This window comes from Oncorhynchus mykiss, chromosome 11, assembly GCF_057628025.1.
Source record: "Oncorhynchus mykiss isolate SJ-2025 chromosome 11, ASM5762802v1, whole genome shotgun sequence".
Classification (NCBI taxonomy): domain Eukaryota; kingdom Metazoa; phylum Chordata; class Actinopteri; order Salmoniformes; family Salmonidae; genus Oncorhynchus; species Oncorhynchus mykiss.
The window spans coordinates 82,614,147-82,641,216 of NC_143032.1; the positions used below are offsets into that span (position 1 = coordinate 82,614,147).

Consider the following 27,070-nt stretch of genomic DNA (forward strand, 5'->3'; position numbering starts at 1 on the left):
GGTCTACAAAGCATGCCCCCAGGTCAAAGTTGCCTTTTGCAGACAAGGATAATATATTGTTACTCCACGAGATAGTACGTTACCACAACTCTATTAAAAGGACATTCTATACAAGGTGTCACTTCAGTCCTTGTAATTGATGGGAACTACCCCCATCCCCCCAACAAACCTCAAGTTAGTTCTTTCATGCCAACAAAAGGCAACATCGAAAATGGCTCTCTAAAAAATCCTCTCTCCAGATTTGAACTCTCAAATTCTGGTTTGGGATGCTGTCACCATAAACACTACTCTACCTGACAGACAGAGACAAGATGTCAAGGGGGACTTAACAATGCACACATCAAGGACAACATTTCAGAGGTTAGAGAATGGTGTGGGGGCTTGTACTTCTTGGGTCCACCAACCGTTCCTCAATCTTCTTTTGATGACTACAAACAGAGATTATGAATCTTCAAAACCTACACTATAGGATGGATGTGTTTAGGAACGGGGGACGAAATTCGAAAGAGGCGTGTTTCCAATTACTAACAAATAGACCCTAGAAATGTTATTCCAAAATCTTAATATTGGAACTTTGGCCCTTCATTTGCCTACTACTGTCTATAAGCTATCATAACACGTGGGTTTTTTCTTGGGGACAAGGTATCGGAACGCTTTTGAATGGTCTACAAAGCATGCCCCCAGGTCAAAGTTGCCTTTTGCAGACAAGGATAATATATTGTTACTCCACGACATAGTACGTTACCACAACTCTATTAAAGAACATTCTACACAAGGTGTCAATTCATTTCTTGATATTTGATGGGAACAATCCCCTACTCTTCTACACTCCTCAAGTTAGCTCTTTCAAGCCCACAAAAGGCAACATCAAAAATGTCTCTCTAAAAAATCCTCTCTTCAGATTTGAACTCTCAAACTCTGGTTTGGGATGCTGTCACCATAACCACTACTCTACCAGACAGACAGAGACAAGATGTTAAGGGGGACTTAACAATGCACACATCAAGGACAACATTTCAGAGGTTAGAGAATGGTGTGGGGGCTTGTACTTCTTGGGTCCACCAACCGTTCCTCAATCTTCTTTTGATGACTACAAACAGAGATTAGGAATCTTCAAAACCTACACTATAGAATGGATGTGTTTAGGAACGGGGGACGAAATTCGAAAGAGGCGTGTTTCCAATTACTAACAAATAGACCCTAGAAATGTTATTCCAAAATCTTAATATTGGAACTTTGGCCCTTCATTTGCCTACTACTGTCTATAAGCTATCATAACACGTGGGTTTTTTCTTGGGGACAAGGTATCGGAACGCTTTTGAATGGTCTACAAAGCATGCCCCCAGGTCAAAGTTGGCTTTTGCAGACAAGGATAATATATTGTTACTCCACGACATAGTACGTTACCACAACTCTATTAAAAGGACATTCTATACAAGGTGTCACTTCAGTCCTTCTAATTGATGGGAACTACCCCCATCCCCCCAACAAACCTCAAGTTAGTTCTTTCATGCCAACAAAAGGCAACATCAAAAATGGCTCTCTAAAAAATCCTCTCTCCAGATTTGAACTCTCAAACTCTGGTTTGGGATGCTGTCACCATAACCACTACTCTACCAGACAGACAGAGACAAGATGTCAAGGGGGACTTAACAATGCACACATCAAGGACAACATTTCAGAGGTTAGAGAATGGTGTGGGGGCTTGTACTTCTTGGGTCCACCAACCGTTCCTCAATCTTCTTTTGATGACTACAAACATAGATTTGGAATCTTCAAAACCTACACTATAGAATGGATGTGTTTAGGAACGGGGGACGAAATTCGAAAGAGGCGTGTTTCCAATTACTAACAAATAGACCCTAGAAATGTTATTCCAAAATCTTAATATTGGAACTTTGGCCCTTCATTTGCCTACTACTGTCTATAAGCTATCATAACACGTGGGTTTTTTCTTGGGGACAAGGTATCGGAACGCTTTTGAATGGTCTACAAAGCATGCCCCCAGGTCAAAGTTGCCTTTTGCAGACAAGGATAATATATTGTTACTCCACGACATAGTATGTTACCACAACTCTATTAAAGAACATTCTACACAAGGTGTCAATTCATTTCTTGATATTTGATGGGAACAATCCCCTACTCTTCTACACTCCTCAAGTTAGCTCTTTCAAGCCCACAAAAGGCAACATCAAAAATGTCTCTCTAAAAAATCCTCTCTTCAGATTTGAACTCTCAAACTCTGGTTTGGGATGCTGTCACCATAACCACTACTCTACCAGACAGACAGAGACAAGATGTTAAGGGGGACTTAACAATGCACACATCAAGGACAACATTTCAGAGGTTAGAGAATGGTGTGGGGGCTTGTACTTCTTGGGTCCACCAACCGTTCCTCAATCTTCTTTTGATGACTACAAACATAGATTAGGAATCTTCAAAACCTACACTATAGGATGGATGTGTTTAGGAACAGGGGACGAAATTCGAAAGAGGCGTGTTTCCAATTACTAACAAATAGACCCTAGAAATGTTATTCCAAAATCTTAATATTGGAACTTTGGCCCTTCATTTGCCTACTACTGTCTATAAGCTATCATAACACGTGGGTTTTTTCTTGGGGACAAGGTATCAGAACGCTTTTGAATGGTCTACAAAGCATGCCCCCAGGTCAAAGTTGCCTTTTGCAGACAAGGATAATATATTGTTACTCCACGACATAGTACGTTACCACAACTCTATTAAAAGGACATTCTATACAAGGTGTCACTTCAGTCCTTCTAATTGATGGGAACTACCCCCATCCCCCCAACAAACCTCAAGTTAGTTCTTTCATGCCAACAAAAGGCAACATCAAAAATGGCTCTCTAAAAAATCCTCTCTCCAGATTTGAACTCTCAAACTCTGGTTTGGGATGCTGTCACCATAACCACTACTCTACCAGACAGACAGAGACAAGATGTTAAGGGGGACTTAACAATGCACACATCAAGGACAACATTTCAGAGGTTAGAGAATGGTGTGGGGGCTTGTACTTCTTGGGTCCACCAACCGTTCCTCAATCTTCTTTTGATGACTACAAACATAGATTTGGAATCTTCAAAACCTACACTATAGAATGGATGTGTTTAGGAACGGGGGACGAAATTCGAAAGAGGCGTGTTTCCAATTACTAACAAATAGACCCTAGAAATGTTATTCCAAAATCTTAATATTGGAACTTTGGCCCTTCATTTGCCTACTACTGTCTATAAGCTATCATAACACGTGGGTTTTTTCTTGGGGACAAGGTATCGGAACGCTTTTGAATGGTCTACAAAGCATGCCCCCAGGTCAAAGTTGCCTTTTGCAGACAAGGATAATCTATTGTTACTCCACGACATAGTACGTTACCACAACTCTATTAAAGAACATTCTACACAAGGTGTCAATTCATTTCTTGATATTTGATGGGAACAATCCCCTACTCTTCTACACTCCTCAAGTTAGCTCTTTCAAGCCCACAAAAGGCAACATCAAAAATGTCTCTCTAAAAAATCCTCTCTTCAGATTTGAACTCTCAAACTCTGGTTTGGGATGCTGTCACCATAACCACTACTCTACCAGACAGACAGAGACAAGATGTTAAGGGGGACTTAACAATGCACACATCAAGGACAACATTTCAGAGGTTAGAGAATGGTGTGGGGGCTTGTACTTCTTGGGTCCACCAACCGTTCCTCAATCTTCTTTTGATGACTACAAACATAGATTAGGAATCTTCAAAACCTACACTATAGGATGGATGTGTTTAGGAACAGGGGACGAAATTCGAAAGAGGCGTGTTTCCAATTACTAACAAATAGACCCTAGAAATGTTATTCCAAAATCTTAATATTGGAACTTTGGCCCTTCATTTGCCTACTACTGTCTATAAGCTATCATAACACGTGGGTTTTTTCTTGGGGACAAGGTATCGGAACGCTTTTGAATGGTCTACAAAGCATGCCCCCAGGTCAAAGTTGCCTTTTGCAGACAAGGATAATATATTGTTACTCCACGACATAGTACGTTACCACAACTCTATTAAAAGGACATTCTATACAAGGTGTCACTTCAGTCCTTCTAATTGATGGGAACTACCCCCATCCCCCCAACAAACCTCAAGTTAGTTCTTTCATGCCAACAAAAGGCAACATCAAAAATGGCTCTCTAAAAAATCCTCTCTCCAGATTTGAACTCTCAAACTCTGGTTTGGGATGCTGTCACCATAACCACTACTCTACCAGACAGACAGAGACAAGATGTTAAGGGGGACTTAACAATGCACACATCAAGGACAACATTTCAGAGGTTAGAGAATGGTGTGGGGGCTTGTACTTCTTGGGTCCACCAACCGTTCCTCAATCTTCTTTTGATGACTACAAACATAGATTAGGAATCTTCAAAACCTACACTATAGGATGGATGTGTTTAGGAACGGGGGACGAAATTCGAAAGAGGCGTGTTTCCAATTACTAACAAATAGACCCTAGAAATGTTATTCCAAAATCTTAATATTGGAACTTTGGCCCTTCATTTGCCTACTACTGTCTATAAGCTATCATAACACGTGGGTTTTTTCTTGGGGACAAGGTATCGGAACGCTTTTGAATGGTCTACAAAGCATGCCCCCAGGTCAAAGTTGCCTTTTGCAGACAAGGATAATATATTGTTACTCCACGACATAGTACGTTACCACAACTCTATTAAAGAACATTCTACACAAGGTGTCAATTCATTTCTTGATATTTGATGGGAACAATCCCCTACTCTTCTACACTCCTCAAGTTAGCTCTTTCAAGCCCACAAAAGGCAACATCAAAAATGTCTCTCTAAAAAATCCTCTCTTCAGATTTGAACTCTCAAACTCTGGTTTGGGATGCTGTCACCATAACCACTACTCTACCAGACAGACAGAGACAAGATGTTAAGGGGGACTTAACAATGCACACATCAAGGACAACATTTCAGAGGTTAGAGAATGGTGTGGGGGCTTGTACTTCTTGGGTCCACCAACCGTTCCTCAATCTTCTTTTGATGACTACAAACAGAGATTATGAATCTTCAAAACCTACACTATAGGATGGATGTGTTTAGGAACGGGGGACGAAATTCGAAAGAGGCGTGTTTCCAATTACTAACAAATAGACCCTAGAAATGTTATTCCAAAATCTTAATATTGGAACTTTGGCCCTTCATTTGCCTACTACTGTCTATAAGCTATCATAACACGTGGGTTTTTTCTTGGGGACAAGGTATCGGAACGCTTTTGAATGGTCTACAAAGCATGCCCCCAGGTCAAAGTTGCCTTTTGCAGACAAGGATAATATATTGTTACTCCACGACATAGTACGTTACCACAACTCTATTAAAAGGACATTCTATACAAGGTGTCACTTCAGTCCTTCTAATTGATGGGAACTACCCCCATCCCCCCAACAAACCTCAAGTTAGTTCTTTCATGCCAACAAAAGGCAACATCAAAAATGGCTCTCTAAAAAATCCTCTCTCCAGATTTGAACTCTCAAACTCTGGTTTGGGATGCTGTCACCATAACCACTACTCTACCAGACAGACAGAGACAAGATGTCAAGGGGGACTTAACAATGCACACATCAAGGACAACATTTCAGAGGTTAGAGAATGGTGTGGGGGCTTGTACTTCTTGGGTCCACCAACCGTTCCTCAATCTTCTTTTGATGACTACAAACATAGATTTGGAATCTTCAAAACCTACACTATAGGATGGATGTGTTTAGGAACGGGGGACGAAATTCGAAAGAGGCGTGTTTCCAATTACTAACAAATAGACCCTAGAAATGTTATTCCAAAATCTTAATATTGGAACTTTGGCCCTTCATTTGCCTACTACTGTCTATAAGCTATCATAACACGTGGGTTTTTTCTTGGGGACAAGGTATCGGAACGCTTTTGAATGGTCTACAAAGCATGCCCCCAGGTCAAAGTTGCCTTTTGCAGACAAGGATAATATATTGTTACTCCACGACATAGTACGTTACCACAACTCTATTAAAGAACATTCTACACAAGGTGTCAATTCATTTCTTGATATTTGATGGGAACAATCCCCTACTCTTCTACACTCCTCAAGTTAGCTCTTTCAAGCCCACAAAAGGCAACATCAAAAATGTCTCTCTAAAAAATCCTCTCTTCAGATTTGAACTCTCAAACTCTGGTTTGGGATGCTGTCACCATAACCACTACTCTACCAGACAGACAGAGACAAGATGTTAAGGGGGACTTAACAATGCACACATCAAAGACAACATTTCAGAGGTTAGAGAATGGTGTGGGGGCTTGTACTTCTTGGGTCCACCAACCGTTCCTCAATCTTCTTTTGATGACTACAAACATAGATTAGGAATCTTCAAAACCTACACTATAGGATGGATGTGTTTAGGAACAGGGGACGAAATTCGAAAGAGGCGTGTTTCCAATTACTAACAAATAGACCCTAGAAATGTTATTCCAAAATCTTAATATTGGAACTTTGGCCCTTCATTTGCCTACTACTGTCTATAAGCTATCATAACACGTGGGTTTTTTCTTGGGGACAAGGTATCGGAACGCTTTTGAATGGTCTACAAAGCATGCCCCCAGGTCAAAGTTGCCTTTTGCAGACAAGGATAATATATTGTTACTCCACGAGATAGTACGTTACCACAACTCTATTAAAAGGACATTCTATACAAGGTGTCACTTCAGTCCTTGTAATTGATGGGAACTACCCCCATCCCCCCAACAAACCTCAAGTTAGTTCTTTCATGCCAACAAAAGGCAACATCGAAAATGGCTCTCTAAAAAATCCTCTCTCCAGATTTGAACTCTCAAATTCTGGTTTGGGATGCTGTCACCATAAACACTACTCTACCTGACAGACAGAGACAAGATGTCAAGGGGGACTTAACAATGCACACATCAAGGACAACATTTCAGAGGTTAGAGAATGGTGTGGGGGCTTGTACTTCTTGGGTCCACCAACCGTTCCTCAATCTTCTTTTGATGACTACAAACAGAGATTATGAATCTTCAAAACCTACACTATAGGATGGATGTGTTTAGGAACGGGGGACGAAATTCGAAAGAGGCGTGTTTCCAATTACTAACAAATAGACCCTAGAAATGTTATTCCAAAATCTTAATATTGGAACTTTGGCCCTTCATTTGCCTACTACTGTCTATAAGCTATCATAACACGTGGGTTTTTTCTTGGGGACAAGGTATCGGAACGCTTTTGAATGGTCTACAAAGCATGCCCCCAGGTCAAAGTTGCCTTTTGCAGACAAGGATAATATATTGTTACTCCACGACATAGTACGTTACCACAACTCTATTAAAGAACATTCTACACAAGGTGTCAATTCATTTCTTGATATTTGATGGGAACAATCCCCTACTCTTCTACACTCCTCAAGTTAGCTCTTTCAAGCCCACAAAAGGCAACATCAAAAATGTCTCTCTAAAAAATCCTCTCTTCAGATTTGAACTCTCAAACTCTGGTTTGGGATGCTGTCACCATAACCACTACTCTACCAGACAGACAGAGACAAGATGTTAAGGGGGACTTAACAATGCACACATCAAGGACAACATTTCAGAGGTTAGAGAATGGTGTGGGGGCTTGTACTTCTTGGGTCCACCAACCGTTCCTCAATCTTCTTTTGATGACTACAAACATAGATTAGGAATCTTCAAAACCTACACTATAGGATGGATGTGTTTAGGAACGGGGGACGAAATTCGAAAGAGGTGTGTTTCCAATTACTAACAAATAGACCCTAGAAATGTTATTCCAAAATCTTAATATTGGAACTTTGGCCCTTCATTTGCCTACTACTGTCTATAAGCTATCATAACACGTGGGTTTTTTCTTGGGGACAAGGTATCGGAACGCTTTTGAATGGTCTACAAAGCATGCCCCCAGGTCAAAGTTGGCTTTTGCAGACAAGGGTTATATTGTTACTCCACGACATAGTACGTTACCACAACTCTGTTAAAGAACATTCTACACAAGGTTTATACACCTTGCAGGTGAGGACAATGGTTAAAAAAATGGGAGAAATGTATAGAAGACTTCCTCATTGTACTGTATATCAGAATATATCACAACTTATTCCAAAAAGCTCAAGACTGTTATTGTTCCCTTCAATAAAAATATTTTTTAACTACTTTCTGCACATTTCTGCTACCGTCTTAGGCTATACAAGTGCTATCTCTTGAAAAACAACATGTTGATACCTTTGCAATACCTTTAGCAGTAATAATAATAATAAACCTCTGCTTTAGTAAAGAAAACAATAATGACAGGTGTGTTGTAATAAAAACGAGTGGTGTCCACTGATTAAATTCAGTATTTCTGGAAAACCCAGATATTCACAAAGTTTGTGATGAATGACAGGTTGTTTATTCATTCAAAATAGATTTGGCCTTTAAAATTCAATTAAGCTGCTTATTTTCAGGGTTCAGTGAAAGCGGGTCATTTTTGACCCTTGGGACAAGGGGGGTAAACAGAATGTTAAGACTACACAAGGATTAAGTAAAGTATTTACAAGGTTTCTAGTCATTTCTTGTCATTAATGTCTAATTGACCACACATTAGTGCAAGTAGAAGTGCAGTCAATGCTACACAGGTGTCTGTCATCTAGGTGCTGATTATAAGTGCTTGAAATCATAGACTGACTCCTTTGCTGAGTTCTAGAGCATCAAGACTGTGATCGATCAAGGGTGAATTGTGACTGAATTACTGAGCTTCAAATAATATTAAGTAGTTTTTTATAAATGAAAAGTCATCTGCAAGCTGGAACGTGACTCCAACAATTCATTGACACAGTTGTGACTGGTAAGGTTTATTTGTTATAGCACCACATTTTACACATGACATGGCAAAATTCATATAAATATATTATTAACATACAGATACCATGTAATTGAAGTGATGTGACCCTACAATCTAAAATGTAAGACTTCACATTTCAAAAGTAGTGTATTGAAAACATTTCACCAAATTATTTTTCAGTTTGTCATTTCCCTTAAATTTCCATGCTATATATCCATGCTATATGAAATGATAGGGTGATGAACACTGTATGGGTGGAGGTCATCCGGAATTTAGAAGGATCAATGGGTCAACGGTCCAATATCTTATCTTTAGGGCCAGAATGGCACTAGTAACACATGCAGGTGAAATACCCTTTAATTTACCAAAATGACTGAATGCATTATCAGACAAACATGCATGCATTACCCTAATAATCTTTAGCCTTTACAGTTATGGAAATATACTGAAATGTTTAAATTGGGTTTTCTGTTACTTTGGTGGTCTGCAGCACCACTAAGGACCATTCTCCTATGCTGTAGGATACCCTATCAGAAAACGTTTAGTAACTTTTTGCTTTTATACAAAAAACTAGCCTTTAGTGGCCCATTAGCTAACCACAAGTTTCCTGTACAAAGACTTTAATGAACTACTAAAACTATCTGACAATTTGGGGTAGAAAAAATCAATATAATGCGTGAAAAATGAACCGGGTCTCTTCTGTGCCGGTCTTTAAGCATAACTGTATACAAATATACTAATTATGCATCCAGTCTCTGATTATTGATGATATTTCCCATTCTGCCCAATTGTGACCTTTGACCCCTTGCATACGCCCTTTAATTTCCACATTCTGGATGACATCCTGCCAAACTTTGGTATGTCACTGTTTGATCTAGCATGTGGCTGTTTTTTCACCAGCACTTGTCCAATGTTGGCTGGCCTACTGTGCAGTTAAATGGAAAGGTTCTACACGATGTAGACATTACACGTGTATTGGGATGAGGGGAAATGCCAATCAATGACAACTGAAATAACAAATATCTGTATATCAGTACTTGTTCTTGTAGACATACTTTGAATCTGTTTAATATGTGGGTGAAGCATTTAATTTGTAGTCTTTATTAATTTCTCGTTTTGAGTGGCCTGTAAATATTTTTACATAATCTGGTCTGATGCCTGTGTAACAAATAACTAATGATCATGATTTCAATTCAGTTTAATGATATCAAACACTCACTTCTCCTGAAGGGCGCACATAATATTATTCGCCATATGTGTAAAAGCATTTAGATTTGCACATGCATGGTCTAAAATGGCTTTGCACCATATTTCCTCTACATACTGAGACTTGAATGGGTGCACTTTGGGAGAACTGAGATGTTTGGTACTAATTACTTGCAAACTCCTTCCTCCCTCAATTAAGTTATCACTGCTTAGACAGGATTGGGCAGGTCAAACCAAGTGCTCCACTACATGGGTTTAACCCTTCTAGTTATTTATAATCAGTGATTACTTTTAGGGAGGAACAAAGGAGGGATATATGTAAAGATTGAGCAAGCCACTATTGTCAGCTCGACATCCCAATCGTGTTATTTGCATATAATAGACTTTTTACCTCTGACCTGTATACTGTCTGTACCATTCCAGATATCTCGTACAGTGGAAACACTTGAGCGTCTGCGTCATCCGCATCAGCAATAACTCATCACTCCTACTCCAGGTAAATTCATTAGCATTAAGTTTGATACCCAAATAACCCCACTCAACCCCAGGGACCAAGTGTCAACATTCAATCTAACCTGGGGTCTTGCGTATCAAGTGTCTCAGAGTAGAAGTGTTCCTCTCGGATCAGTTTTGCAGTTTACAACAAGAATAAGATTAGACACATCCTAGATCAGCACTGACTCTGAGATGATTTGTGGATTAAGTCCCAGGTCCCCCTCTGTCCATGTTCTGATGTTCATTTGGATCTTAACATGCCTTTTTGGGGCCCTAACTGAGATTTTGTTGGGGTGCCCCCCACGCCCCAACAAAATCCAAATTGGGCCATTATTACTAGAAGTTTAACTGGTGCGACTAACTTACCAATCTAAATGTTTGTAGCTGACATGTGACTTACACAACTTGTTCTGATATTTATTACATACTTTAAAAAAAGTGTTTTCTATTGTTAGGTATTGCTGCATTGTGGGAGCTTCAAACAAACTTTTTGTTAGGTATTACTGTGTATGTTACCATTTGATAACGAACTGCTGATTCATAACCAAATCTCAATTTCGCCTTGTGTATTTTACTATTCTAATACAATAGTAAGTGACTGAATTCTTTAAAAAATAAATCCTAATAATGGTAGGTGGCCCCCTAGCTACTGCTTATGTCCCTTATACCTGCAGCCCACTGGTAATGAATGATAGCGTAATTCCATCCTGCCTGGAAGTAATCATTGCTTAGACATGATTTGGCAAGTCATGTATTTAGAAATTATTACAGGGGGGATATGGTTAATTTTTATCAAAGGTTAGAATTCACTTTAAATCCTTTACCTTTAATGTCAAATTCTGCATGCTGATTTGAAATCAAAATTATTTAATTTATGTAGAATGTAAGTGGTCTCAATTTCTTTCTGAATGTACCCCAGTCTGGCTTAGTAAACGATTTGAAGCACTAGAGAGATTTTTCCATATAACATTCCATATAGTTAGTTAACTGTCTTAATATCAATACTTATACCAATGTAATTTTCCTTGTCAGAATGCCAAAGAGAAAGAGGGCCCCAACTTTTGATGACATTGCCTCAGTTGTTGAAAGGCTAGGCCTCTCACCAGAGGAAGTTACAGCAGCTAGCTACCATCAGGAAAATGGATTATTTTCTTTGATAGTCATTGAACTGGAAAGGTCTAATACCTTCAGCTATCGCCGTCAACTCTATGATGTATGGAGTAAGGGAAGGATGGCCAATGCACAACCCCACTCCGTCTCCCAGATTGCCCCATCACCACCCCAGGTCCTCCAATCACTACCACAACAAGTATACACCACACGCCTGCTGCCTTTAACACCAGCACAAGCAGCTGAAATGATTGAAACGGTTGATCCCACTAAGGTATCCCACCTTCCACCACTCCACCCCAAGCCTGGAGACATTTTTCTGTTTGCAGGTAGTTCCTTGTCATGTGAGGACTGGAAAGCGGACCAAAAAAGATGGATTCAGAAGGGATCCCACAGCCTTCCTCGCCGTTCACCAAAACTAAGGGTGCGGTACTATGCAGGAAAGGAAGAACCAGGGTTCCAAAAAAGGGAGTATGAGTTGCTTCACCAGCCTGATACTCCTGTGCTAATTCACTACTTTGGTGAGGAGGCACACTCCAATGTCCCCCACCCCCACGGCAACAGCCAACAGCAGCAAGCAAGGGATTTCATCCGATCGGCTACCTCAATCATAGATGAAATGTCCCGGCGAAAGGCTGAAACACCTGGCAAAGTATACTCAGACATGACCAATAACCCACCACCACCCCCAAATGCATCATTCATGCCAGTTTACCAACCTCGCAACTTGGCACAAGTAAAGAACACTATTCGTCGAGCAAGGGACGTCACTGTTTTGGACCGGGACGAGTTGGTGGCAACACATATGATGGGTGACATTCTCCCCGGATTTGTCACCCATATGGAGACTCGACCCGCAACCCTTCTGGTAGTGGCAGCACCAGAAATGGTTGAAGAGGCCAAGGCAGTTATTAAAAGCAAACACCAAGGTGCGCACATTTTTCACTATGACACTACGTTTGACCTCGGCAATTTTTATGTTTCACCCCTTGTTTTCCGTCATGTTGCATTTCAAGAGGCACCTGTCCTTCCCGTGGCATTCCTCATTCACACCACCAGGCACATGGAAAATCACAAACAGTTCTTTCGCACCATCCTTTCATTCCTTCCCCAACTATCAACAGCAATCTTCTGCACAGACCGTGAGGCGGCTATTGAGGGAGCAATCCAGTCTGTGCTGCCACAAGCCAGGATTGTCAATTGCTGGAACCACATCTCCAACAATGTGAAGCACAAAATGGGGTCAGAGGGTGCCGAAGCTGTGGCCGATTACCAGCAGGCCATCAAAGAGCTCTTGGCAACGAAATCAAGGAGTGACTACGAATGCACCCTGGCGAGGGTGTGTCTTCACTGGAGCCCTGATTTCAAGGCTTATTTCCATCAGTCGCTCTCTGATGCCATGGACAAGAGTGCACAATACGTGCTCAACAGCTTGGGCATCCAGTCAGATGGAATAACCAACAACTGCTCAGAGAGCTTCAATGCTGTCCTCAAGGCATTAGTTGGATGGAAGAAGGTCAGAGTAGATAAATTGGTTTATCTACTCTACCAACTCCAAACCAATGCCTTGAGGGAGGTGCTGCGGGGCTACTGTAATCTAGGGAATTTCCACCTGACCCCTGAGTGCCATGAGCAATTTTCCAGGCGAATGCCCACCACCAGTTTCCCCTACCACATGTCAGAGGAAGACATGGTGTCTTTTGCTGAAGGCATTCAGTCCTGTGTGGCACAAGAAGAGGTTGTCATGGCAGAAACTGGAGCGGAGGCCTTAGCCAGGATGATTGTGGCAAAAGGACGGATTCTCCTGGTGCCAAGCACCAAATCGTTCCTCTACCAGGGCTTCTCAGACAAGCAGCATGTGGTTACTCTGTTGCCAACGGAGACGTGTTCCTGCTCTGCATCTGACAGTGCCCAGAGGTGTGTCCACCGACTGGCAGCTGTACTGGCCATTGGCGGAAGTGTGGACAGTCCTATGCCAATAAAGCTGGGGACAAGGCATCTGGCCGCAAAACGCTCTGGCCATAAGTGTGCCACCAAGGAGCATGTCCAGACGGGCACCAAACAACAGGAAGAGCAATCGACCGTTCATCAACAGGTCGGTCTTATGTGTTGCTATTTAGTTACATTTCTTATTTGGGTATGTTAAAATGGTAAGCATTTTTACGAAGCCATGTGATCCTCATGGGTTTAATGTATATACGTGAAGACAAAATGCAGAATGCTGTCCCAAACTGAACTGTAACCATTATTCAATAGGGTGACCAATTCCAACAGTCTCTGTCTGAGAAACACCCCAGCAGGGATGATGAATTGGAGAATAGAGTAAGTGGAATGTGTCTGTTTTTGTTATATTCTGCATGTTTTCCTACTGCATGTTGATCGCATCTGTACACTCAGGCAGTTTGGACCCCATTTTTGATGGCCAAAATTTGTTTGTGTAGGTGAAGCAACTGTGGGCAATGTCTTCGGATGGAGTGGACAGGGCAACCGCACGATTTTTGTTGGAGGGATCCGTTGCCATCCTGCACCTCCATGACTTCCTTACATTGAAGCCCAATGAGTGGCTTAGTGGGGAGGTATGTTAAGCTCCCCCACATGTTATGGTTGAATTGTATGAAATTTCCATGCGTGCAGTTGGTATAAAGTACAATTAGAGTTGTTGACTGAGGTGACTATTGCCTGAGCATCATGTGAACTTTGACCAACCATATGCCATTCTGCTTTAGGTAATTGACTTCTACCTCCAACTGAAGAGGGTTGACATTCAAGTGGAGAAGGATGTTTTTATTGTGGATCACTTTGTGGCAGGGATTATCCTGCATGGGGATAAGGTGGCGATGCGCAAGAACACCTTGTCAAAGGTAAAGGCATGTCCGCAGAGTTATTTTTGTGTCATGTTTCTAAATAAGAGGCTAGACGGGTCAATGTAGGGAGAGCTGCCACCTGCCTGACAAAAGATTGCCTGGCACACCGTATAGATGCATCTTCACTCCTATTCCTGTAGACCAATCTGGAGCAGCACAGTTGCTTGATTGGCGTTTGCAACGTGGGAAACTACCACTGGATACTCTTGGTAAGCTCTACAAGATTTACCATTTTAGTGAGAGATTAGACAGTATTATTCTTGAATATGTTATGTTTGAGGCCATTTTGATATACTGACTTGGAATTACCACTTGTGTTTGTTTAGTATGTCAATCGCAGGACCCACTCTGCCATTGTTCTGGACCCTACTGGTTCCCCTAACACAGAGAGCCATATGAGCGAGAACCTGGTTAAGCACATCAGGTATGGTCAATCCAGGGGTGTAAAAATAGTTTTTAGGGGTATCTGTACCTTACATTGGTATATACATTTTTTTTACCACTATTACTTTACTACATTCCTAAAGATATGTCGTTTTTACTCCATATACATTTTCCCTGACACCAAAACCGTTACATTTTGAATGCTGAGCAGGACAGAAATTGTCCCATTCAAACTACTGCCTCTGATCTGGCGGACTCACTACACACGTTTTGTTTGTAAATTATGTCTGAGTGTTGGCGTGTGCTTCTTGCACTGTAAATTCTAAAAAAACTAGAATCTTGCCTTCTGGTTTGCTGACATAAGTTATACATAAGTTATACTTAAACTATACTACCGTTCCAAAGTTTGGGATCACTATAAAATGTCATTGTTTTTGAAAGAAAATATTTTGACATAAAATAACATCAAATTTATCAAACACATTGTTAATGTTGGAAATAACTTTTGTTGCTGGAGACAGCAGATTTTGTATGGAATATCTACACAGGCGTACAGAGGCTCTTTATCAGCAACCTTCACTACTGTGTTCCAATGTCAAGTCGTGTTAGCTCATCCAAGTTTATCATTTTAAAAGGCTAATTGATAATTAGAAAACCCTTTTGGAATTATGTTAGCACAACTGAAAACTGTTCTGATTAAAGAAGCAATAAAACTGTCCTCCTTTAGACTAGTTGAGTATCTGGAGCATCAGCCTTTGTGGGTTCGATTACAGGTACAAAAAGGCCAGAAAAAAAGCACTTTCTATTAAAAGTCATCAGTCTATTCTTGTTCTGAGAAATGAAGGCTATTCCATCGAACAAATTGACAAACTTAAGATCTCGTCCAACGCTGTGTACTACTCCCTTCACAAAACAGCGCAAACGGTCTCTAACCAGAATAGAAGAGGAGTGGGAGGCCCCGGTGCACAACTGAGTAAGAGGACAAGTACATTGTTTGTCAAACTAGACGCCTCAAGTCCTCAACTGGCAACTACATTAAATAATAGCCGCAAAACACCAGTCTCAAGGTCAACAGTGAAGAGGCGACTCCGGGATGCTGGCCTTCTAGGCAGAGTTGCAAAGAAAAAGACATATCTCAGACTGGCCAATAAAAATAAAATATTAAGATGGGGAAAAGAACAGACACTGGACAGAGATGGCTTTTTTTTTAACTCTGCCTAGAAGGTCAGCATCCTGGAGACAAGTGATTGGTTTCCCATGACTTAGGCCATCCCTTTACATGGTTAGCAAATTATTATTATTATTTTTTTCACCTTTTATTAACCGGGTATGCTAGCTGAGAAGTTCTCATTTGCAACTGCGACCTGACCAAGAAATCAAAGCAGTTCCACACATACAACAACAGAGTTACACATGGAATAAACAAACATACAGTAGAAAAAGTCCATATACAGTGTGTGCAAATGAGGTAAGATAAGGGAGGTAAGACAATAAATAGGCCATGGTGGCGAAGTAATTACAATATAGCAATTAAACACTGGAATGGTAGATGTGCAGAAGATGAATGTGCAAGTAGAGATACTGGTGCTTAAAGTTAGAGGGATAGAGGGAGATATGAGTCTCCAGCTTCAGTGATTTATTTTTTGCAGTTCGTTCCAGTCATTGGCAGCAGATAACTGGAAGGAAATGCGGCCAAAGGAATAATTGGCTTTGGGAGTCACTAGTAAGATTTACCTGCTGGAGTGCGTGCTGTGGGTGCTGCTATGGTTACCAGTGAGCTGAGATGAGGCGGGGCTTTACCTAGCAGAGACTTTTAGATGACCTGGAGCCAGTGGGTTTGGCAACGAGTATGAAGCGAGGGCCAGCCAACAAGGGTATACAGGTCACAGTGGTGGGTAGTATATGGGGCTTTGGTGACAAAACAGATGGCACTGTGATAGACTGCATCCAATTTGTGGAGTAGAGGGATGGAGACTATTTTGTAAATGACATCGCTGAAGTCGAGGATCGGTAGGATGGTCAGTTTTACGAGGGTATGTTGGCAGCATGAGGGAAGGATGCAATGTTCACATATGGAAGCAATGTTTCCTTACCTCCTTTTTGCCATATTCCTTGCTGATATTCTGCATTGCAACGGGGACATGTGAAAGACAAGCCTGACTTCTCCCCTCTCTGGGCCAAAGGTGACTGAGGAGCTGCAGTGCAGCTGCCAACACCAGATTCGGAAAGGAGATATTCTAATGATGAGTTCAACAGTTCAATTATATAAGCATGTTCTGCAGATAAGGCATCTTAATGATCTATGTTACTTAGCTAATTCTGATTTCTCCACCCCAGTACTATTCCACAACTGAGTACTTCTATTGTATGGTCAGGCAAAAATTGTTGGACCATTTATCCAATATCCGGCATACAAGTTAAGTTGAGTTGTCAATGTTGAGGCTACTTTTACATTTATGGTCCGGTTGCATATTGACTTAATTAGCCTATGTGTTCATGCTATGAATGTTGTATGCTATGAAGAGAATTATAAAGCATTATTGATTTCAGTTAAGCCATCCCATTTTCATTCATGAGCAGCCATGCAGGTGTATGAATGTTTTCCTCCCCAAACAGATACTGGTTTGATGAACGAACCCGCAGAACTGGGACAGAATCTGTTTTCAGCAATGTTCCCTGGCAGGCGTCGACAATACCGCACACCAAGCAAAGCGACAGCTACAATTGTGGAGTTTATGTGTTGCTGGTGAGTTCATATGCTAAATAGGTCCGAGGATAAATCAGTAGGGAAATTTGTTATGTTAGAAATCTGTGCGCAACCCTTAATGGTAGGCCACCCAAAAGTGAGTCAAAAGCAAATGCACCCACATTAAGAGATCTTTGAGGGTTTAGCCAAAGTCATTCCATTGAAAGGATTAGATTAGCATAACAAATTAGTATACATTGCACACCTGTCATGTGCACGCCTAAGAAAATGGTCTGAAATGGGAAGGGACCCATGTGCATGTGTTCAAGGAGAAACAATTTTCTTCTGTTGCTAACCGATGTGCTATGGTGTCCACTAATGAATATGACCCAGGTCAATAGAGAACTTGGTTGCTATGTGACAAACTCTAAATTAAATGTTGGTGTAATATCATCAAATCAGTGGAGCTTCAACATCACCAGTGTGCTGCCTTGTTTTCATGATTGCAGCCAAGCAACAAAGGTTTTCCAAAGTAAGATTATCACAATGAATAAGATGATTATTGTTAGGATGACAAGGCAGTTGGAGACCTGCTTTCACACGATCTTATATTTCTCAATGGCCCTATAGATGGTAGACATATTTATCCCATTGTCTGTCCTTTATGTACTACCTAGATGGCCAGAGAGTTAATGCAGAGGGAGAAGGCACTAAGTGACCCAACTGTCCCAATGCATGTTAACATCGGTGGTGCCAGAATGGAGGTGGCCAAAGAGATCCTGGACAAAGGTGAGATTGTCTATCACTTTTTTTCAATCTGACAATGTAACGCTGAAGACTTGTAGCCTCGTCTACATCATACACTACTCTTTGTGTCATTACCGTGTGAAATAAGGTGATACAGGCCAGCAGCCCAAGCCCAAGTCAATGCTGCATTATCTCATTTACTGTTGCTACATTGTCCTGGCCCCACTTTAAGAGACTATTAATAATGTTCGATAGCACTATTGTTTTACCTTACATGTTTGAACTTGGCAACATTTAGTTGTAGTTTCAGCCTACATGGATGTCAAAGTAGCTGACCGAGCACATTATAATTCCTCAGTAGCCTATAACCTAACAACCTCCCCATGTTTGATTGTAGGGAGGTTGTTATTTTCTTCTAATTAATTTGGTTGTTGGTAAACAAAGACCCCACTGCTGAAAGACGCAAAGCCCGACAACTTCTCAAATCCACCTAAACATTTTTGTATTTTGTAGAAGAAATTACAAATTTATTTAAGAAAATTGTGAAGGTGACCATATATTTGCCAATAACTGTATATAGTTTTTCATCCTAAGGCATTATGTGATATAGCTGACATGCTTCCTTTATTCTTTCAGAACTTAACAGGAAACTCTACTGCAGTTTCTGTGCAACAGATGAGGGGGGAGACTGGGTGAGTTTGCATTGCAACTCCTCACACAGTTGACATGACAATTCTCTAAGAACTTTTACCTTTCAATGTTTGAAGGGCCCAAAACATTTCCATTGCACTATGAACAATGGCCATAGGCAATTGCTGTGCTTTCTATTACTGTGGTCTAAGGGGGTGTTGAGTTTGGTAGTAAATATATGTTCATAACCTTAAAGGGATGGATAAGTCATTTTAATCATTTAAATGTTTTCTTACATTTAAAGCAGGTAGTGACTTCAATCTTCAGTTTTTTTTAACAAGCCACTGCCAACAAAGGCTAATTGTAATTTCCCCTCTTCGCCACATTCATGGCTGCATCATCTCTTGAATGGATTGTGGGTCAATAATTTAATCTAAAATGAAATGGCAGTGGCTAGTTAAACAAACCAAATTGTGGATTGCTGAGCTATCCTTTCAGCTGTGACATCATATAATGGAATCAATGGCCTGATTGACATGTACTTTCACAGATGGAGTGCTCCACATGCTCCAGTTGGTACCACACCACCTGTGCTGGGGTATCCATCAGCATTTACCATCAACACATGGAGAATCCTGCCTTACAATGGATGTGCCCACCCTGCCACAATTGAAAATCTGCACACCAAGGCTACTATTGGGTTGATACTGTGTCAAATCTATAATGTCCAGAGGTGTAAAAGATTTACAACTACAGCAGATTTTAGGGATGTCCCCGACGGGAAATAAAATATGGGTTGACTTAGTCTTCCTGCTCTTTCCACCAATCGACCACCAGTCTAAATGTTAAAATGTATTTTTCCATATATAGACAGACACGCCAGACACGCTTTATAGATGTATAAAGCCAGGTCGAGCAGTTGCCATACAGGGCAGTGATGCAACCCGTCAGGATGCTGACGATGGTAAGGCTGTAAATCCTTTTGAGGATCTGAGTACCCATGCTAAATCTTTTCAGTCTCCTGAGTGGGAATATGTTTTGTCGCACTCTCCACGACTGTCTTGGTGTGTTTGGACCATTCTAGTTTGTTGGTGATGTGGACACCAAAGAACTTGAAGCTCTCAACCTGCTCCACTACAGCCCCATCGATGAGAATGGGTGCATGCTCGGTCATCCTTTTCCTGTAGACAACAATCATGTCCTTTGTCTTGCTCATGTTGAGGGAGACGTTGTCTTCGCCCCACACGGTCAGGTCTCTGACCTCTTCCCTATAGGCTGTCTCATCATTGTCGGTGATCAGGCCTACCACTGTTGTCATCAGCAAACTTGATGGTGTTGGAGTCGTGCCTGGCTGTGCAGTCATGAGTGAACAGAGTACAGGGGACTGAACATGCACCCTTGAGGGGACCCAGTGTTAAAGATCAGTGTGGCGGATGTGTTGTTGCCTACCGTCACCACCTGGGGGCTGCCCGTCAGGAAGTCCAGGATCCAGTTACAGAGGGAGGTTTAGTCCCAGGATCCCTAGCTTAGTGATGAGCTTTGAGGGCACTATGGTGTTGAATGCTGAGCTGTAGTCAATGAGTAGCATTCTCACATGGGTGACCCTTTTGTCCAGGTGGGAAAGGGCAGTGTGGAGTGCAATAGAGATTGCATCATCTGTGGATCTGTTGGGGCGGTATGTAAATTGGAGTGGGTGTAGGGTTTCTGGGATAATGGTGTTAATAATGTGAGCCATGACAAGCCTTTCAAAGCATTCCATGGCTACAGACGTGAGCGCTACGGGTGGGTAGTCATTTAGGCAGGTTACCTTAGTGTTTTTGGGCACAGGGACTATGGTTGTCTGCTTGAAACATGTTGATATTATAGACAGGAAGAGGTTGACAGGAAGAGGTTGTAAATGTCAGTGAAGACACTTGCCATTTGGTAAGCGCATGCTCAGAGTAAACGTCCTGGTAATCCGTCTGGACCTGCGGACTTGTGAATGTTGACCTGTTTAAAGGTCTTACTAACATCAGCTGCAGAGAGCGTGATCACACAGTCGTCCGGAACAGCTGATCCCCTCATGAATGTTTCAGTGTTACTTGCTTCGATGCGAGCACAAGTTATTTAGCTTGTCTGGTAGGCTTGTGTCACTGGGCAGCTCTCGGGGGTGCTTCCTTTTTGTAGTCTAATAGTTTGCAAGCCCTGCCACATCCGAAGAGCGTCAGAACTGGTGTAGTATGACTCAAAAAAAATTATAGACGAGTCACTGGTGCTTCATTTTTGCTTGTAAATAGAAAAAAAGGTTGATAGTAGTATCATCACACCCTGATCTATTTCACCTGTCTTTGTGATTTGTCTCCACACCCCTCCAGGTGTCACCCATCTTCCCCATTAGCCCCTGTGTATTTATACCTGTGTTCTCTGTTTCTGCCAGTTTGTCTTGTTTGTCAGGTTAATCAGCGTTTTGTGTCTCAGCCCCAGGCTTTTTCAAAGTCTCTTTTTCTCGACCCACTGGTGTTGACCCTTAGCATGCCCACCTGACCACTCTGCCCACCTGACCACTCTGCCTACCTGACCACTCTGCCTACCTGACCACTCTGCCTGACCCTGTGCCTGACCACTCTGCCTGACCCTGTGCCTGCCTACCTGAACACTCTGCCTACCTGACCACTCTGCCTGACCCTTTGCCTGACCACTCTGCCTGACCCTGTGCCTGACCACTCTGCCTGCCTCTGTGCCTGACCACTCTGCCTGCCTATGTGCCTGAACACTCTGCCTGCCTCTGTGCCTGACCACTCTGCCTGACCCTGTGCCTGACCACTCTGCCTACCTGAACACTCTGCCTGACCCTGTGCCTGAACACTCTGCCTGACCCTGTGCCTGAACACTCTGCCTGACCCTGTGCCTGACCACTCTGCCTGACCCTGCGCCTGACCACTCTGCATACCTGAACACTGCCTGACCCTGTGCCTGAACACTGCCTGACCCTGTGCCTGAACACTGCCTGACCCTGTGCCTGAACACTCTGCCTGACCCTGTGCCTGACCACTCTGCCTGACCCTGTGCCTGCCTACCTGAACACTCTGTCTGACCCTTTGCCTGACCACTCTGCCTGACCCTGTGCCTGACCACTCTGCCTGCCTCTGTGCCTGACCACTCTGCCTGCCTATGTGCCTGAACACTCTGCCTGCCTCTGTGCCTGACCACTCTGCCTGACCCTGTGCCTGACCACTCTGCCTACCTGAACACTCTGCCTGACCCTGTGCCTGAACACTCTGCCTGACCCTGTGCCTGACCACTCTGCCTGACCCTGCGCCTGACCACTCTGCATACCTGAACACTGCCTGACCCTGTGCCTGAACACTGCCTGACCCTGTGCCTGAACACTGCCTGACCCTGTGCCTGAACACTCTGCCTGACCCTGTGCCTGACCACTCTGCCTGACCCTGTGCCTGCCTACCTGACCACTCTGCCTGCCTCTGTGCCTGAACACTCTGCCTGCCTCTGTGCCTGACCACTCTGCCTACCTGAACACTCTGCCTGCCTCTGTGCCTGACCACTCTGCCTACCTGACCACTCTGCCTGACCCTGTGCCTGAACACTCTGCCTGACCCTGTGCCTGACCACTCTGCCTGACCCTGTGCCTGCCTACCTGACCACTCTGCCTGCCTCTGTGCCTGAACACTCTGCCTGCCTGACCTGCGGGTTCTCTGGAGGGCAGCCTGCCACGGGGGTAACCCCACCGCTCCTCAGTAACTCGACGTTTAGCAGCACCGGCCACTCTACCTTCCTGGGAACCCCAGGTTACCTACTCCAGAACGCTTTAATGGAGAGCCGAGCACCTGTCGGACATTTTTAGCCTAGTGTGCCCTCATTTTCGAGCTTCAGCCCTCCTTCCCCCCGGCTCGCTCCAAAATAGCCTACCTCATTACGTTGATGTCTGGAAGGGCTCTCACCTGGGCTACCGCTGTATGGGAACAGCAGCCAGCCATATGCGTGAGCCTGGAGTGGTTTGTGGGAGAGGTGAGGAAGGTTTTTGATGCCCCGTTCTCCAGGAGAGAAGCTGCCTGTAAGCTAATTCAGCTCCGGTAGAATGCCCACAGGGTGGCTGAATATGCAGTGGATTTCTGCATGTTGGCAGCGAAGAGTGCATGGAACCCAGAAGCACTGTTTGACATGTTCCTGCATGGCGTCTCGGAGGAGGTAAAGGACGAGCTTGCTGCTGGGGAGTTACCCACTTGACACTTGATCTTGACTCTCTCTCATCACTTTGACAATGCGCATCGATGGGGGATTGCGGAACGTCAGATGGAGAGGAAGTTTGATTTCATTCACACATTCAGGGATTCGACCTCGCCTCCGAGTCATCCTGGAAGTCCCTGAATATCCCGTGGCCAGCACCCGAGAGTTCCCGAACTTCCTCGAGAGTCATCGAGGGCAAAAACCCTGTTTCCCGAGTCCATACAACTAGGCAGGGCTGGGCTGTTGCCAGTGAAACGTCAACACAGGATCCGCACAAAGAGTTGTCTATATAGAGGGCCTTTTGGTAATTTTGTGTCCTCGTATCCGGTAAAAGACCAGGCTCAGACCAGGAGCGAGTACTCTGGTTGGCCATATGAAGACCTTTTCTGCTCACCTTCCTCGCATCATTTCACTCTGCTGTGGGGAAACCAGTCCAAATTTTTTGGGGTCTGTTAAGTGGAGCGACACAGGGGAACCCAAGAGCAGACTCAGATGGGGAAACGGGGATGAATAAACCAAAATATTTATTGTTACACAGAAGGATATGGAGTGCAGATTCGGGGAAGCTCGGATGAGTTGCAGAAAAAAATAGATGTGGAGACTGAGGTTGAAGTTGGCTGAGAAAAACAGGGTAACCGGTCCTGAGGGGAATCAAAGGTAGTAGTGGTGAGTAAAATCCAGAACAAGGTAGTTGGGTGGTGAGATGGAAAAGGAGACAGGAGGCAGAGTGCAATGAGAGGATAAACGGTGTCAGGCAGGGAAACAAGCACAGCAGGGTATCTTGAGTAATCATAAATGGCTAGAATCATGCACTGACTGAGCAGAGATCTCGATCTGGCAGAGTGGAAGTGGCAGGACTGAGTATTTGTAGAGGTCTTGATTATGAAACAAGTTGTCGCTGGTAGGGATCTGACTCAGCACACCTCTCTCCAACCACACAATCATACACAGAGAGAGAGAGAGCGAATGGGAGAGTAACTGCAGTTCAAGAAGAAACCAGATGAACACCAGAGGGCATAGCAGGAGCAGATGTGACAGGGTCCTCATTGTCTCTGGGGTCGATGAGAGCTTTTTGAAGCCCACACTAGCTTCCGAGTTGAACATCCCTACTCAGCCACTATTTATTCCCATTGATGTTTGACCGTTGAACAGGTGCTCTGTAGGTTGGGTCATGATAACACCACTCATCAACCTACGGGTGTCAGGGAATCACAGCGATACCATTCAGTTCCTGCTTTGGGATTCTCCTGGGCCAAACGGCACAATCCACTCATCAACTGGTCTACCGGTGCTATCATGGCCTGGAGTCCGTTCTGCCATGACCATTGTCTGAATTCTGCACAACTTCCCCCGGGAAGGCTTCCTGGGTCCTTGTAGGTGGTTACGGACCTCTCCGCCATTCACGCGGAGTACCAGGATCTCTGGGAGCTTTTGAACAAGTCCCGGCCCACTTCCCTTCCGCAGCACTGCTCCTATGACTACGGGATTGACCTTCTTCCTAGCACCGCACCGGGAACGTCTGTACTCATTGTCGGGACCATAGACGAAGGCTATGAACTACATTAGGGACTCTCTAGCTACAGGATTTATCCATCCCTCTCCCACTGGCGCAGGCTTGTTCTTCGTGGAGAAGAAGGACAAGACCCTGCCCCCGTGCATTGACTACAGGGGACTCAATGACATTACTGTTAAGAACCGATATCTGCCACCACTCATTTCCTCGGACTTCGAGCCTTTCCAGGTGGCAACTGTAAGCTGGATCTACGAAACGCCTACCACCTGGTGGGGATACGAGAGGGGGACGAGAGGGGGACAAGTGGAAGACTGCTTTCAACACGGCCAGCGCCCACTAACAATATCTGTTCATGCACTTTAGCATCACCAACTCCCCTGCTGTGGTCCACATTCTGGTGAATGATGTTATCCGTGACATGCTGAATCGGTTTGTCTTCGTCTACCTTGATAACATCCTTGTCTTCTCCCGCTCACTCCAAGAACACATGCTCCATGTCCAGCAGGATCTCCAGCGCATTCTGGAGCGATTTCCATCGCTCCACCAACACCTCCTGGGGTTAGCCAACTTTTATCGCCACTTTATCTGGGATTACAGCACCCTTGCCTTCCCCTGTCTGCCCTCACCTCTACCAAGGCTCAGTTCACGTGGTCCACGGCAGCTGACCGGCTATTCCGGGACCTGAAATATCGCTTCACCACAGTTCTGATGTTGGTTGATCCGGACCCTTCCTGTTAGTTTGTGGTGAAGGAAGATGTTTCTGATGTCGGAGTGGGGACTGTTCTGTCGCAATGTTCTGCCCTGGATTGGAAGTTGCATCCCTGCGCCGCCTTCTCCCACCACCTCAACGCCACAGAGGAATTATGATGTGGGGAATCTGGAGCTTCTAGCAGAGAAGATGGCAATGGAGGCACTGGCTTAAAGAGGAGGAGCATCTGTTCATTGTGTGTACAGACAACAAAAAAATCTGTAGTAGCTCCGCTCCGCTAATCGCTTGACCTCCAGGCAAGCGAAATGGGGGCTGTTTACCCAGTTCAACTTTTCCCCCTCCTACCGGCCGGGGTCCAAGAACATCAAGCCGGATGTTTTGTCTCTCCGCTATAACCCCAAGGCTACCACCCCAGAGCCCGAGACAATCCTTCCTTCCTCTTGCCTGGTGACGGCACTCAGCTGGGGTATAGGGGAACAGGTCCGGGAGGCGCAGCAGTCCTAGCCGAAACCTGGGAGGGGGTGTCAAGAACCAGATGTTTGTGTCTAACGCTGTCCAATCCGCGGTCCTGGAGTGGGCCAAATCCTCCAGTTTAGCCTGTCACCCTCACAACCCCTGGTCCAACATATCCCTGGATTTTGTCACGGGTCTCTGACCCCCCCACCCTCCCGTCTGAGGGAAACACTGATCGACCGGTTTTCCAAAGCCGCACACTTCATTCCTCTCCCCAAACTCCCCTTGGCCAAGGAGACGGCCCAGCCCATGGTGTAGCATGTCTTCCGGATTCATGGACTGCCGCTGGACCTGGTCTCCAACCGGAGGCCTCAGTTGTCATCCCAGGTCTGGAAGGCATTCTGCGCCCTCATTGTGTCGTTGGCCAGCCTGTCCTCTGGGTTCCACCCCCAGTCCAATGGCAAGTCGGAGCGAGCAAACCAGGATCAGGAGAGCCCGATTGGCCCTTACAGTAAAATGCTTACTTACGTCCCCTAACCAACTGTGCAGTTAAAACAAATACAGATAAGAATAATAGATACAAGTAATTAAAGAGCAGCATTAAAAAAATTACAATATATATACAGGGGGGTGCTGGTACAGAGTGAATGTGCGGGGTCACCAATTGAGGTAGTATGTTCATGTAGGTAGAGTTAACTAAAGTTACTATTGCTTGCCCCTGTTTGAGTATTAAACTATTGTTTATTCGACGTGGTCTGCATCTGGGTCTTACCTTCATACCTGATAATCATGGTAAGATTTGCCAAGTGTAGGGCTTTGTACGCGTCTGTGTGTGGAGTAAAGGTGGTCTCGAATTTGTTTAACTCTGGTTGTGCATTTAACATGCTGATAGAAATTAGGTTAAAAAAAATGCCCACACAGATGTGCCTTTGTTGCAACCAATTAAATTACTTCCTACAGCACATTTGCTACTTCTCCCTTATATTCAAAGAAAAGGTAATGTGTAAAAACATTAAGGTAACAGAAAATTTTACAAAATATCAAAGGCATATTGGATTTTTCAAACAATTTTTACTCAGTACTTTGTCAATTATATACTTTTACTTGTAGGGTATTTTTTTTATATAGTCAAATCTAATTAAAGTAACAGTACCCCGATAATTTCATACTA

The 27,070-nt window shown here is 43.7% G+C and overlaps 2 protein-coding genes across 4 annotated transcripts in view; both read left to right on the forward strand.

The window, feature by feature from the left end:
• The window catches only part of tmem175 (transmembrane protein 175), a 74,105-nt gene that overhangs the window by 10,964 nt on the left and 36,071 nt on the right, over nt 1–27,070 (forward strand). The gene's annotated exons all lie outside the window — the stretch shown is intronic.
• LOC149979895 (uncharacterized) lies at nt 10,305–25,950 on the forward strand. Its single transcript, XM_090189178.1, has 9 exons — nt 10,305–13,784; nt 13,946–14,011; nt 14,131–14,265; nt 14,416–14,550; nt 18,301–18,412; nt 19,007–19,062; nt 24,602–24,741; nt 25,101–25,295; nt 25,743–25,950. Exons 1-9 carry the CDS (start codon nt 11,613–11,615, stop codon nt 25,948–25,950), a joined length of 3,219 nt encoding a protein of 1,072 aa, XP_090045304.1. The 5' UTR covers nt 10,305–11,612.

Bases quoted from the DNA above. Each gene is read 5' to 3' on its own strand.
- LOC149979895 (XM_090189178.1), top strand. From the start codon at position 11,613: ATGCCAAAGAGAAAGAGGGCCCCAACTTTTGATGACATTGCCTCAGTT. The intron at 13,785-13,945 runs GTCGGTCTTATG...ATTATTCAATAG, and splicing joins AATCGACCGTTCATCAACAG to GGTGACCAATTCCAACAGTC. The intron at 25,296-25,742 runs GTTAGCCAACTT...CTTGACCTCCAG, and splicing joins CTCCACCAACACCTCCTGGG to GCAAGCGAAATGGGGGCTGT.